The sequence below is a fragment of the Martes martes genome (assembly GCF_963455335.1).
Source record: "Martes martes genome assembly, chromosome: 11".
Lineage (NCBI taxonomy): Eukaryota > Metazoa > Chordata > Mammalia > Carnivora > Mustelidae > Martes > Martes martes.
The window spans coordinates 50,479,494-50,494,957 of record NC_137899.1 but is presented as its reverse complement, the minus strand read 5'-3'; the positions used below and the strand labels follow the sequence as shown (position 1 = coordinate 50,494,957).

General features: G+C 36.2%; 1 protein-coding gene across 1 annotated transcript in view; it reads left to right on the top strand.

The window, feature by feature from the left end:
• The window catches only part of CRPPA (CDP-L-ribitol pyrophosphorylase A), a 291,364-nt gene that overhangs the window by 97,366 nt on the left and 178,534 nt on the right, over positions 1 to 15,464 (top strand). The window contains exon 5 of the mRNA XM_080819133.1: positions 5,698 to 5,743. Coding sequence (XP_080675259.1) covers positions 5,698 to 5,743 — 46 coding nt within the window. The remainder of the gene's footprint in view (positions 1 to 5,697; positions 5,744 to 15,464) is intronic.

Here is a 15,464-nt window from a genome sequence, read left to right as displayed (position 1 = left end):
AGTAACACATTGCTCTTGAAATTTTCCACTTGTTCCTCACAAATTTGTTTGAATTTTGTTTTGGATTTTTTTTTTTTTTTTAAATCTTCCTCTTTCACTGCTTTCTCCAACAACACAGTATTACTTCTCACGTCTTGGTGCTCTGCTTCCCTTTCATGGGCACCAACTGTCTGTGCTCTAAGGCAAGGGATTGGCTTTCCCAGGGCGTCTCCTCCTCACTCTGGTAAGTCATTTCATCACACTGTTGTGGGCTGAATAGTGTCCCCTTTGAAGGAATGTTCAAGTTCTAACTCTGGCACTTGGTAATGAGGCCTTATTTGAAAAGTGTCTTTACAGATCTGATCGAGTTCAGTTGAGGTCATATTGACATGGAGTAGGCCCTGAATTCAACATGTAAGAAATGCAGGAGGAGGACAGAGAGGGAGAATGCCAGGGACAACAGAGGCAGGGAATACGGTGCTGTGTCTAGAAGCAAGGGAAAGCCAAGCACGGCTGGCAAGCATGACAAAGTAGGAAGAGGCCAGGAAATGTTCTTTTATATACAAAGCCCTGCAGACCCCTGACTTTGAGTCTTCTAGTCTTTACTAGTGTGAGAGAACAAGCCACCCAGTTTGTGGTCCTTCATTACAGGAGCCCTAGGAAATTAATAAACATTCCCCACACTTAGGCCCCTGAGGGATCATCATTCTAGTTTCACTTTGCAAACTGGGACAGGTGGGGTGGGGTGGGAGAAGCCTTATTCTTTACAATGTGTGCATAATGGGATCTTGCATTCTAAAAGGGCATGTAATGCAATGGATTGGGGAAAAAGTCTTTCAAATGGCAGATAGGAGGTCTTTTCTGATGCCTTATTTTTTCTGACAATTGAGGTGAAATTATTTTGAGTGCAAGTACTGTAGTTTTAGGGTCCCTGTTTCCTCCTTCTGCCTCCTTTCTTCCCCCACCCCCTTTTTTTCTTCTTTCAGATACTGTCTTAGCTATTGGTATAGCTCTCTGAACCTTCTTCAGGACATTGTATGAATTGTCTTCAGTATAGGCTTCTCATTTAATTTTGTGGCCTTGGTGTTTTGTAGGATAAACTTATTCAGTTTCTGTTTAAACCAAAGCAGTGGAATCTACACTAGAAAGTAGTGTTCAAATTCTATACTAATGCAAAAGTGCTACCATTTTTAAAAATTGAGATCTGAAAAAAGATTTAGTACAATGCGGCTAAAACCAGTACTGGATTCAGGTCACTGAGCCAGCTACCTGGCTCATGATGCATAAATCTTGAAATGGTAAAAAATGCATTTCGGGAGACATTTTACTACCATAAAAAGTAAGGCAAGGGAGGATTCTGAAACACAGATCCAGGACACCTTCCCTTACCCCTTAGAAGTCAGGGAGTTAGCCCACACAGTGGTGTGAGGAAAGACGAGAATGTCTCATGCCTGTCTCAAATAGGACTATTTGAATTGCCACCAAAAATCCTGGGAGGGTTATTTTGTATTTTACATACTCTTTTGTAGAAGTAAATGCAGGAAGTAAATGTTCACAGTTATGTCGCATCTCTTACAATGGCTCCTTTGGTGCCTGGAGGAAACCTTAACTGCTTTAAATCACCATGCAGGGTAGAGGACCTTCCCCCATTCCCCATGACAAAGACTACCCAATCACAGAAGACAACAGGACTGATTTCTGGGATAGGAATTGGCTCTCATGCTTTCCCTGAGGGGTGGTGCCTTGCCAGACATTAGTGAACATACTGTTATTTGACAAAATTTCATCCAGTGGACGTAAAAACTTCCATTGCTTTCATTTATAATTGTACTGTATTTTTGTCCCAATATGCTTACATACTTGCCCGCTTTTTACACTATACGGAACTAATTGAACAAGCCTTTTGTTTCTAAATGTTACAACTATCCTTAAGGCATAAAAGATTTATAACCAGGTATTGAAGAAATTAAACTGTGTTCATTGTCTGAAAATACTTGTTTAGGAGGAGTTTCTGAAATGTTTGAGTCATCACATATTATTGAAATAACTGACTTTTCAGGAATCCTTTTGATGGGAACTTTTTTTTTTTTTTTTTTTTTTTTTTAGATCCAAGTGTCATGGTATCCTTGTTTAAAAACAAAAACAGGGACGCCTGGGTGGCTAGTCCGTTAAGCGTCTGCCCTCTGCTCAGGTCATGATCTCAGGGTCTTGGGATGGAGTCCTACATCAGGCTCCCTGCTTAACTGAAAGTCTGCCTCTCCCTCTCCCTCTGCCTGCCACTCCTCCTGCTTGTGCGGCTTGTGTGCATGTGCTCTCTCTCTCTGACAAATAAATAAATAAAATTTAAAAATAAAAATAAAAAAACCCCAAATAGTCTCACTTTTAAATCTCAAAAATACAGAGTGGTAACATTCTTTCTTTTTAGAGATTTTTCATCCAGTCTAGAGGAAAGAAATATTTTCTAGATAGACCTAATGAATGAAATGGAAATAAATAAAATAGATACTTTTCCAAATATAAATCTGTATCTAATAAACATGCTCTATTCTTTTAAAATTTAGGATTTTATGACTTCTAATTATTGGAGCTACATGCTCATTTGCTTACAAGTTAAAAGACAGGAAAGATGGGGACTAAGTGTTATGCGATTCATGTAACGTGGTGGCCAACTGAACGAGGCTCTGAACAGTCTGAAGTTACTATATTGTCACCACAGAGTGACACAGGTAGGTAGGATAGTGTCCTCTGGAACCCACCTTGAGGCAGCTGAGGGAGGCCTGGCCTCAGAGACAGAAAACTCGCTCTGGCCCTGAGTTCCAAGTTTCTCTTATATTGAATATACTTTTCTTTTAGTTACACACTTGACTCAGATGAAATACTGCAGAGAAGCACAAAGAGACAAAAAGTGAGTTTAACTAGGAGACAGGCAGATGGGGGCCCCGAGCCTTGGTCTTTCTGTGGCTCCTGAACCTGTACTGAGCAGTGTGACTCTAAGTGAATCCGAGGATTGAGGACTTTCTTCTGTCACTTTTTTTTTTTTTTAAGTAACCAATTTTCATAATGTATTGTGCAACGTCCAAGGAAAACTACAGATTATACTGACAGAAGGAAATCAACTTCAAAACTGATTTAATAAACTTTTGAAAATTAAAAAAATAAGGAAAGGGCAACCCATATTACTGTAAAAGTTTGACAGAAAAAAGTGGCAACTCCGCAGTTCAGAATTGCAACATTTTCCAGTACTGTTCCCTTTGAAGTGCATTAACTGTTTTAATTAGGAAAAAAAATAAAGCTATTTTTAAACATTGTACTTTACCAGCTTGTGAGAAACATTTTGTACTTCATTTTTGTTAAATCCGTGTTTGGTGAGAGGTGGAGTTGAAGTATTAAATAAGGCTCTATGTAGAAGATATTAGTAAACAATAAAAAGACTTTAATATATGTATAGTTGTTATCCACAGCCTACAAGAAAAAGTAGACAAAATTTAGGATGATTTCCTGTTTATACAGTTAATGATTTAATAATAGTGGAGAAAGGATCTTTAGGTGATGTAAGTATGTATCTTAAGTAAGATTGATTGCAATGCAAAACTGTTAAGTCTTGCAGGAATACTAGAAAAGGAAGTTTAGGATTTGAGACCAATTTTTCTTTAACTTAAAAAAATTCTTCATTAAGATATCTTTGAAAGAAAAAGAAGGAACTTCCGCAGTTCCTCCATATTGTGATTTTGAATACAGTTTTATTCCTCAGAGCAGAAGGAACATAAAATGAATAACGGTAATTAGGCCTCTTCCTATTTCAGTTCTGAGTTTACCTTACACAGCAGAAAAGTATTAAAAAAAAACCACTATCTTCTTATTTGAATTACAAATACTGAAGCCTGATTTCAGTGACCTAGTTAACTTTCGGTTTTTGAGAAAACGGAAGAAAAACTTAACCTGATAGAATTTTTATAAGACAATTTTTCTACCAAAATATTGTTTCCACAGATTAAAGAACTTTGTTTATTCTTTTCATTGCTCTGTCCTCAAAACTTAGAACAGGACCTAGAACAGAGTAGTTATTTGATAAATTTGGTTGAATGAATGAATGAGATCAGTATATTGTTTAATTGGGTGAAATACATAGCATGGACCTTTAAATGTCTGTTTTCTATTTTCTATCCAGATACTGGAATTACATTGTGGATCAGAAACTATAGTACCAGTTTTGGTTCGCATGTGCTTGTTTTGCCAATAATATAACAAAGTCATATGTGACTTCAATAGATTAACTGAAGGCTACAGCAGTTTTCTACCTAACTATCTTGTTAAAAATTTTTAGAGTACAGGGAGGGGAGAGGTAGAGGGGGAGAGAGAGAGAGAGAGAGAGTCAGTCTCAAGCAGACTCTGTGCTGAGGGCAGAGCCCTATGGGGGTATGGAGGGGGGGCGACTTGATGTCGTGATTCTTATATGAGGACCATAGCTGAAACCAAGAGTCAGACGCTTAACTGACTGAGCCACCCAGGTGCCCCAGTTTTCTATCTATGTTACATGTTAGCTATTACTTGAATTGTGGACTATAGGGTAATGTTTTCCACCAGGATTTATTGGCTAGGATAAAGGTATAGCAGGGGAATCTAGTTTGGGTAGAAGTGCCTCAAGCAACCTGAACCGAACAAAGTTTTTGTACAAGACTAGTTATGAGATAATCTGAAGGGAAAAAGAGTACATGAGTTATAGGCACAGAAATGTACTCACTTGGTAAGTACTTTCCAAAGTGGGTTTTTAGACCACTTACATCATAGTAGTGTAGTATCTTCTAGGTTTTCCAGTTCTGATGTGAGAACTAATACTGTATTGCCAAAAACATGATATATTCTGTGCTTGAGCTCATGGGATATGTTCTGGGAAATCTCTGCTCTAGGACTATGGCAGGTTACAGTTAGAAGGAGGATGTATGATCTTCACGAAAGATAATGATTGCTCTTATGTACATGAAGGCACACTTTAGTCTCTGTCAGATCCACGTATTAATAAAAAAACATGAAAGGGGCACCTGGGTGGCTCGGTGGGTTAAAGCCTTTGCATTCGGCTCAGGTCATGATCCCAGGGTCCTGGGATCGAGCTCCACGTCGGGCTCTCTGCTCAGCGAGGAGTCTGCTTCCATTCCTCTCTCTCTCTGCCCGCCTAAATGCCTACTTGTGATCTCTGTCATCCTCAAAAAAAAAAAAAAAAGAAAAAAAACCATGAAAGATGAACCTTATCTACATAAAGATACCTACCTCCTTCAATTCAGAATGAAGTCCCTCTTGATGTGAATTAATTTTTGAGGATTATCTCATTTCAACTAAAAATGCGATTTAGTGATTTTTGTTACACATACTTTTTCTTCCTGCCTTACAATATACACCTTGACTATTAAACAGTAATAACTAGTAGTGCTAGTACTCTTATTTAAACACTACCACATTATTTTTGAAATAATACTTATATTAATAAGATTTTGGTAACCACTGCCACATAATATCACAACTTAAAGATCCAAAAACCAATATTCAGCAATTTGTAGAAATTGAATGTATTTTTCTGAACTTTCTAATGTTATAATTTAGAAATTGTCAGTACTATGTGTTTATAGTTTCTCCAAAATAAATCGTTTCCTTTGGGGCATAATTTTATTGCTCTCACATTCCTTCCTGCTCTGTTAAGTCTAATGAGGTTTGTTTGTCCTTTAGGTGACCTACAAACGAGATCTGTATGCAGCTGAATCGATTATTAAGGGTATGTTTGGCCTTGTGACTGTCAGTTCCTGTGTTTCAAAAATGTAAGCCCGTTCAGAATTTCTCATGACATTTTAAATCCCAGAATTCTCAGAAGTATAAATGCCTGCAGGCCACAGAGGTCTATGATTTGTTTTTTTGGAAAATAATTACATATTATGTTTCCTGCTTGTGAAATATCACTTAGTTATGTCATATTGGTTTTAATTTTTATAAAGGAAGTACTTAATTTATGAAAAGTATGGGACATTGACACTATTAGAAATAAAAAATGATTTTAATAAATTTAAGATACTTATTTTTACTAAGAGGCCAGGTTGTCCCCTTTCCCCCTTCCCATAATACCACCCTATCAGTACGTGATGTAGCATCTTTCATATGAAAGTATTTTTTCCCCCCAAATACAGAAATAACAATAGATGATATATTAAATTCCTTTTCAAACTTGACAATGACTGCAGTTTTGTTTTACAATTTGGATACTGCATATCCATCTCTAGGCCTCACAGCAACACAGAGGTAGTTTATGTAATAAACAACAAGTATTTGTCGTTGTGCTTAACACTATACGGGGAACGTAATGATGATGCACAGGGGACATTGATTCTCTACCTTTGCAGCCTCCGTCTTTTCAGTCAGGGTTTCTGAACCCCAATACCCTCGGTATGTTAGTCCAGGTAATTCTTCGTTGCAGAGACTGTTTTGTCCATTGTAGGTTATCGAGCAGCGTGCCTGGCCTGTATTCACCAGATGCCAGAAGCGCTCTTTCCTCCCTCCTTCCCTCTGTTCTCCCTGATGTGACATCAGAAACATGTCCTGACAGAAACACTGTTAAAACTTGTGGTCCTGGCACAAATGACAGTGTCAATCCTGAAGCAAGTGTGGGGGCTTCACAATCTGATACTGACACCCTCAAAATAGGTGAAGGATAGATCTGTGTGCTCAGGTTTTGACTGAGAGGTGAACTTGGCATTCAGACTTGGAAGTTGGAAAAAATGCTGAGTCTGAACTCTGAGTGCATCAATTTGTTAAATAGGTTTCCCCCCAGATTTTGAATAATCAATTGGCTTCATATTTTCAGAGCTGAAATCTTTGCGCTGGTCATGACATTGTATATTTGTGGCCTATCCTCAAGGTTTTTGTCCTTCAAGAATATTGTATTGCAAACCATTAATGTACCATAATTTATACGTCTGTGTATCTATGTATGTAAACAGATCATCTATAGCTATAAATCAAAATGTTGACATGTATTTACACATCAGCCAGACATTGTATAAACATGACTGTGGAGAAGCTGGCTAAAACTATAATGTGGTTGGTTACGTTCTCAGCAGAAGCAAATAGAAAATGTGTCTGGTTTCCACATACAGTCATACCTTTGTTACCTAAGTACAATGGACGTGACCTACTTTGTGAGTTGTTGGTCAGTGCCCCTACTGAGAATTAGGCACATGATATTTGCCTACAATTTATCAGAGCAGGCTTTTTATAAGGTAAAAACCTACACTTCAAGTGTACTTAAAATGACTGTAGTTTTGGAAATTGTATACAGAGAGAAACTGTTTTTCTTCTGTAACATGTTTCAGTGTGCTGTTTTTAAGTATTTAAAAAGTGTTCTTTTATTCTTGGGGAAAGTAATCTGACTGGATATGAATGACTGATCAATCATCTCCAAAATTTCCTCATGCTCTAGGGCTTGCACATCTAATAACTTTCCAGGAGATTGTGATGTTGCTCATATACTTGGAGGGCCACTCCTCTGGGACCTTCCCACTCTCACTGTGGGTCTCTGGATCAGCAGCATGGTGGTGACCTGAGAATCTGAATGCAGGATGTTTGGCCCCACTATATAAAGTCAGAATATGCATATTCTGATATGCATATTATCAGTTATCAGAGTTAGAGCAAAAACTCTGGCTGAGTAGTTTGCACGATAAATTTTGGAAACATTCCTCTAGGCTGCTCTCCAGTCTTTCACAGATCATTTCTTTTTAGATAATATTTTTATTGCATTTAGAGCTCTAACTGTGCTTTATCAGCTCCAAATGCTTGTTTGCTTACCTGGGATTGCTACCTCCCTCTGTGATTTGCACTAATGCTATCTCAGATGGGAGAATCAACACTAGGCATAGACATATGAACACCCTTGGATTTTTTAAAATAAAATTACAAAATAAAATATATATAGTAGATTGAGCTAGGTATTCACCACTTTGCCTGTTCCTACTAAATGTTCAAAGTATTTTTCTAGGCACTACTACAACACAGTATTTATTGGGTACTTACTTTGTGTCAGACATTGTTTGAAGCATGTTATATGTATCAGCTCATGCTTTTTCAAGTACTTAATGTTGTAGGTCATGTCACCGTGTCCATATGATAGGATAACCGGGGGTTCTAAGCAATTACTGCTTTATGAAGGATAGAAAATACATTCTTAACTCCAAGTTTCTGTCTTTGATAGTTTATCTCTTTTTATAGCTACTACTTTTTTTCCTTAAGCAGAGATTTTTCAGATTACCTTCTCTGAAATCTTTGAACTATGTATGTTTTGAAATTTGGAATATTTTTATTTTCAGAAGTTAATGCAGTACATAACATGTTAAGTCACATCAGTAGTTGGATTAAGGACCGTGCAACGTAAGAAAACTATAATGCATGAACGTTTACATTCAGGACAGGAATAAAGACTATAGAGCCTCTAGCCCAAGGTCAAGTCTGATTTTACTACCAAATTTATATATGAAAATAATTATTAAATTTTCTATTTAAAGACAGTTCTTGGATTTTAGCATTGCTCATAACTCAGTATAAGCCTCTTTTAGACTGATTCATTGAAGGTGAGAGGATATCTTGTTTTTTCTTTTTCTTTTGTTTTTTGTAGTGTTTAACACTGGGTTTATTTGAATGTAGTATATTGTAGGGTACAAGCTACATTTTTTTCCCTTAGACTTGAAAAAAATTTAAATTATGGGGATAGGTGGCTCTTTTCTCCTGCCACACCCCTGATCTGCTCCTAAGAGATGCAAATTATGACCCAGTGTATCTGTCGCTATTATTATATATCTATTTTTCCTCAAAGATGATATAAATTAGGTGTAAATACTTTTGTCAGAGTTCAAAACCAGGATTTGGAGCACATGGCTTTCATGCCAGCTGTTTTAAATAGGTTACCGTCATCTTTTTACTATAATGTTGTAATAGATATAATACTACTCCCATTTTGAAGCTGGGTAAACTGTGGTTTAGATGCATTATTTTTCTCTTGATCATATAGTAAGAGCAAGATGCACAATTTAGGCCCAGGTCTGTTTTGTCTTTAAGCCTGACCTCACTCTCGGGCACGGCCGCTTGGCACCTCTGAGTCATCAGCTACTGAAGCTGGCTGCTGTGCTGGATCCCAGATTGGTTAGTGCTGTTTTGGTCAGTACAGCCAATGGCTTGTAGAATTCAGCCTACCCAGCTCTGATTCTGTTGCCTTACAACTCTCTCTACAGCTGGCCCGATGAGGAGTGAGCACACAGTTGTGACTGGATGTATTTTCTTACACTGCTATGCTAAACACACTGTATAATCTAGAGAATGTGAGAAAACCTAATACTGACATAGCAGATTTCTAGACATGCCTGAAGATCAGTAAAAATTAAAACTCAAAATCATAGATTCAGAATGACGGGTTGGTTGAGTTTTCTTTGTTAATTTTGGTAGTTGAAGGCTTATGTGGCCATAGCAATCTTCCTTTTCCAGGATGAAGCTTTTTTTAATCTGGTGATAATGAGTGGTTAGTATTCTGTAAGTGGTCCTTCCTGAACTGCTTTTCACTTGAATGCCAATTATTTGTGGGTCAACAAATTACATTCTCATGAAAGTATTTTCTCGTTTAGGTATTTTAAGGCTCTACAAAGCATTTCCTTGATAAATGTCATGTCTTGCAGGTGCATTTTGTTCTCCCAAATTTACTTGTCACTGGAACAGCATGTATGTTTTGATGAATCTTAGCATTTGTTTAAGTCCATATCTTTTGTTTGGTATGGGAATTTTAATGTAACTAACTTTAGGCAGGCTTTTGACTAAAATCTCCAAATTGTGGTATCCAGCAAGTATCAAAATCTGCCTTCTGTTTTTGTGTTTGTAGATAAGTCTTATTTTGAAGCTTAATTTATTTTAGTATATTTATATGGGTTTCCATCTATAGTGAAGTATTTGATAATAGGAAATGTATATATAAGGTAGTCATATTCATACAGTTGTCTGTATTGGAAAAGGTACAGTTAATCATAAATTTACTATGAGGTAAAACAAAGCATTGTTTTTTTTTTTAAGTTTTTATTTAAATTCCATTTAACTGGCTGTGTAGTATTAGTTTCAGGTGTACAATATAGTGATTCAACATTTCCATATATCATCTGGTGCTCATCACAAGTGTGCTGCTTAATTCCCATCACCTATTTCACCCATTCCTCTATCCACCTCCCCTCTGGTAACCTCAGTTCTCTATAATTAAAAGTCTGTTTCTTGGTTTCTCTGCCTTTTTCTGCCTTTGTTCATTTGTTTTGGTTCTTAAATTCCACATATGAGTGAAATCATATGATATTTGTCTTTCTCTGTCTTATTTCAATAGTATAATACTATTATACTATAGTATTATACTCTCTAGCTCTATCCATGCTCTGCAAATGGCAAGATTTCATTCTTTTTATGGCTGAATAACATTCTATTGTATATATACCACATCTCTATGGATTGACACTTGGGCTTTTTCCATAGTTTGGCTATTGTAGATAATGCTGCTGTAAACATAGGTGTGCATATATCTTTTTAGATTAATGTTTTTGGACTCTTTGTGTAAATACCCAGTAGTACCATTGCTGAATCATAGGGTAGTTCAATTTTTAACTTTTGAAGAATCTCCATAACTGTTCTCCAGAGTGGCTGTACCAGTTTGCATTCCCACCAACAGGGCAAGGGGGGATGGTCTCTTTTTTCCATATCCTTGCTGACACTTGTTGTTTCTTGTGTTCTTGATTTTAGCCATTCTGACAGATGTGAGGTAATAACTTATTGTGACTCTGATTTGCATTTCCCTCATGATGAGTGGTATTGAGCACTTTTTCATGTGTCTGTTGGCTGGCCATCTAGATGTCTTCCTTGGAGAACTGTATGTTCATATCTTTTGCCCATTTTTTAATTGGGTTATATATTTTGTGAGTGTTTAATAATTTTTTAATAGATTTTGCCTACTAACTCTTGATCAGATATGTCATTTGAAAATACCTTCTTCCATTCCATAGATTGACTTTTAGTTTGGTAGGTTGTTTTCTTCACTGTGTAGAAGTTTTTTTATCTTGATGAAGTCCCAGTAGTTTATTTTTGCTTTTGTTTCCCTCCCCTCAGGAGAATATGCCCAGAAAAATGTTGCAACAGCCAATGTCAGAGGTTAGTGCCTGTGTCCTATTCTAGGATTTTTATGGTTTCAGATCTCACATTTATGTCTATGATCCATTTTGAATTTATTTTTGTGTACGGTGTAAGAAAGTGGTCCAGTTTCATTCTTTTGCATGTTGCTGTCCGGTTTTCCCAACATGATTTTTTGAAGAGACTGTCTTTTCCTCATTGGATAAGTCTTTTCTACTTTGCCGAAGATTAACTGACCATGTACTCATGGGTTTATTTCTAGGTGTTCTGTTCTGTTGCTGTGTGTGTCTCTTTTTTGTGCCACTACCATACTGCTTTGATGACTACAACTTTGTCATACAATCTAAGGTTTGGAATTGTGATCTTTGCTTTTCTTTTTCAAGATTGCTTTGGCTATTTGGGGGACTTTTGTGGTTCCATACACGTTTTAGGATTGTTTGTTCCAGCTCTGTAAAAATTGCTGTTGATATTTTGATCGGGATTGCATTAAATATGTAGATGGCTGTGGATAATGTAGATGTTTTAATAGTATTTGCTCTTCTGACCCATTAACATGGAATGTCATTCCACTTGTTTGTGTCATCTTGAATTTCTTTTATCAGTGTTTTACAGAGTGCAGGTCTTTGACCTCTTTGGTTAGGTTTATTCCTAGGTGTCTTACTATTTTGGGTGGAATTACAAATTGGATTTTTAAAAAAATTTCTCTTTCTGCTGCTTCATTATTGGTGTATAGAAATGCAGCAGAGTTTTGTACATGAATTTTATATCCTGCAACTTTACTGAATTCATTTATTAGTTCTAGCAGTTTTTTGGTGGTTTTGGGGTTTTCCTATATATAGTACTATGTTATCTGCAAATTGTGAATGTTTTACTTCTTCCTTACCAATTTGGATTCCTTTTATTTCTTTTTGTCATCTGATTTTTGTGGTTAGGACTTTTGGTACTATGTTGAATAAAAACAGTGCGAGTGGACATCCTTGTCTTATTCCCCATGTTAGGGGAAAAGCTCAGTTTTTTACCATTAAGGATGATATTGGCTGTGGATTTTTCATAAATGGCTTTATTATGTTGAGTTATGTTTCCTCTAAGCATTTTTTAAGGGTTTTTTTTTTATCATAAGTAATGTTGTAGTTTGTCAAATGCTTTTTCTGAATCTTTTGAAATGATCATAATGTTCTTATCCTTTCTTCTACTGATGTAATGTATCACACTTATTTGTGAATATTTAACCACCTTTGCAACACAGCAGTAAATACCACTTAATCATGGTGAATTATATTTTTAATGTATTGCTGGATTCTTTGCTAGCATTTTGTTGAGGATTTTTATTTTTATGTTCATCAAGGATATTGGCCTATAGTTCTTTTTTTAGTGGTTTCTTTATCTGTATTGGTATCAAGATAATGCTGGCCGCATGGAGTTGAATTAGGATCTTTTCTATTCGAATAGTTTGAGAAGAATAGATATTAAATCTCTAAATATTTATTAGAATTTGCCTGTGAAGCCATCTGGTCCTGGACTTCTGTTTTTTGGGAGTTTTTTTTCGATACTGACTGAATTTCTTGCTGGTTTTCAGTCTGTTCAAATTTTCTGTCTTCCTTTTTCGGTTCTGGTAGTTTTATGTTTCTAGGAATTTATCCATTTCTTTCTGGTTGTCCAATTTGTTGGCATATAGATTTTCATAATCTGTTGTAATTGTTCATATTTCTGTGGTGTTAATTTTCTGCTCATTTGTGATATTATTTGAGTATTTTTTTTTCTAGATAAGCCTGGCTAGAGTATTATCAATTGATTTTGTTGAAGAAATATCTCTTGGTTTTATTGATCTTTTTTTGTTGTTTGTTTTTGTTTTTTTAGTTTCTGTATCATTAATTTTTGCTCTGAACTTTATTATTTCCTTCCTTCTGCTGGTTTTAGATTTTGTTTGTTCTTCTTTTCCTAGCTTCTCTAGGTGGAAAGTTAAGCTTTTTGAGATTGTTCTTGCTTCTTGAGGTGGGCCTGTATTGCTATATACTTCTCTCTTAGAACTGCTTCTGCTGCATCCCCAAGGTTTTGGAGCATTGTGTTTTCATTTTCATTTGTTGCCATATACTTTTTAATTTCTTCTTTTACTTGCTGATTGAACCATTCATTGCTTAGTAGCATACTATTTAACCTCCATGTATTAGTAGCTTTTCCAGATTTTTTCTTGTGGTTAACTTCTAGTTTCCTAGTGTTGTGGTCGGAAAATATGAATGGTTTGACTTCAAGCTTCTTGAATTTGTTGAGACTTGTTTTGTGGCCCAATATGTGATCTATTCTTGACAATGTTCCAGGAGCACTTGAATGTGTATTCTCCTGTTTCAGGATGCAGTGTTCTGAATATATCTTTTAGATCCATCTGTTCCATTGTGTCATTCAAAGCCATTGTTTCCTTGTTGATTTTCTGTTTGGATGATCAATGGGGTGTTAAAGTCCCTTACTATTACTGAATTATTGACTAGCTCCTTTATGTTTGTTTTTAACTCTTATTATTTGGGTGCTCCTAGGTTGGGTGCCTGAATATTTACAACTGTGTTGTCCTCTTGTTGGGTTATCTCCTTTGTTATTTGATGGTGTCCTTCTGTCTCTTGTTAAAGTCTTTGTTTTAAAGTCTATTCCGTCTGATACAGTGTTGTTACTCTGGCTTTCTTTTGATATCCATTTTCGTGATGGTTCTCCATCCCTCACTTTCAATCTGCAGGTGTCTTTAGGTCTAAAATGAGTCTCTTGTAGGCAGCATATACATGGGTCTTGTTTTTTTAATCCATTCTGTTACTCTGTCTTTTGATTGGAGCATTTAGTCCATTTACATTCAAAGTAATTATTGAAAGACATGTATTCATTTCTGATTACTTGTGTTATATGGTTGTTCCTGAAGATTTTCTCTGATCCTTTCTTGCTTTCTTTCATGTTATGTTGATTTTCTTTAATAATCTATTTGGATTTCTTTCTCTTGATATATGGTTACTATTGAATTTGTATATAACCTCTCTTGCATATAGCAGTCTATGTTAAGTTGATGGTTGCTTAAGTTTGAACCCATTCTTTATTCCTTTCCTTCTGTTTTAAGTACATGTTGTCATGTTTTCCACTCTTTTATTTTGTGAGTTTCTTGACTTTTTTTTTTTTACAGAAATACTCATTTTTACCGTTTTGTGTTTCCTACCTTCATACTGTCACTTCTGGTCTCTCCTTTTCCTTCAAGGAGTTCCCTTTAATATTTGTTTTAGGACTGGAATAGTGCTCATGAACTCATTTAGTTGTGGTTTGTCTGGGAAGCCCTTTATTTCTTTTTCTATTCTGAATGATAGCCTTGCTGTATAGAGTGTTCTTGGGTGCATATTTTTCACATTCAGCATTTTGACTCTATCATGCCACTTCCTTCTGGCTTGGGAAGTTTCTGCTGAAAAATTCCCTGGTAGCCTTATGGCTTTTCCCTTCAATGTACTGTTTTTTGTCTTGCTGCTTTAAAATTTTTTCTTTATCTTTATATTTTGCCAATTTAATTGCATTATGTCTTGCTGTGGATCTGCTTTGTTGATTTTGTTGGGGTTATCTGTACATCCTGCATCTGGATATCTATTACCTTCCCCAGATGAAGTTTTTCAGCTATTTCTTCAAATATTTTTTTTTTTTGCCCCCATTCTCTTTTTCTTCTTGGACTCTTGTAATATGGATATTACTACATTTAATGGAGTCACTGTGTTCCCTAAGCCTATTCTCATGTTACATAGTTCTTTTCACTCGGTTTTGTTCAGCTTGATTAGTTTCCATTACTCTGTCTTCTAGTTCATTAATTTGTTCCTTTCATGTATTGCGTCCTTTATTTCTGCTATGTTATTCCTTATCTCTTTGTTAAGGGTCTCACTTATGTTTTCCACTCTTTTTCTCAAGTCTAGTGAGAATCCGTATGATCCTTGCTTTAAATACTCTATCCAGTATGTGACATATCTATTTCACTTAGATTCTGGCTATGGCCTTATCTTATTTCATTTGGGATAAATTTTTCTGTCTTCTCATCTTGTCTAAGTCTCTATGCCTATTTCTTTGTTTTAGGAAAATCAGCTACAACTCCTGTTCTTGAGGATAATGGTGTTAGGAAGAATTGGTCCTGTAGTGCCCTTCTGTGCAGTGTTTCCTGTTCCCCACAGCCTGGTGTTTCTACGAGTGTCTCCAATGTGTGCTATGTGCACTCAGCTGTTTTGTCCTGTCTGCTTTATCCTTCAGGCCAGTTGTCTGCAGAGGCTCTACATCTGCTGTGGGCAAGATTTGGTTCCGGAACT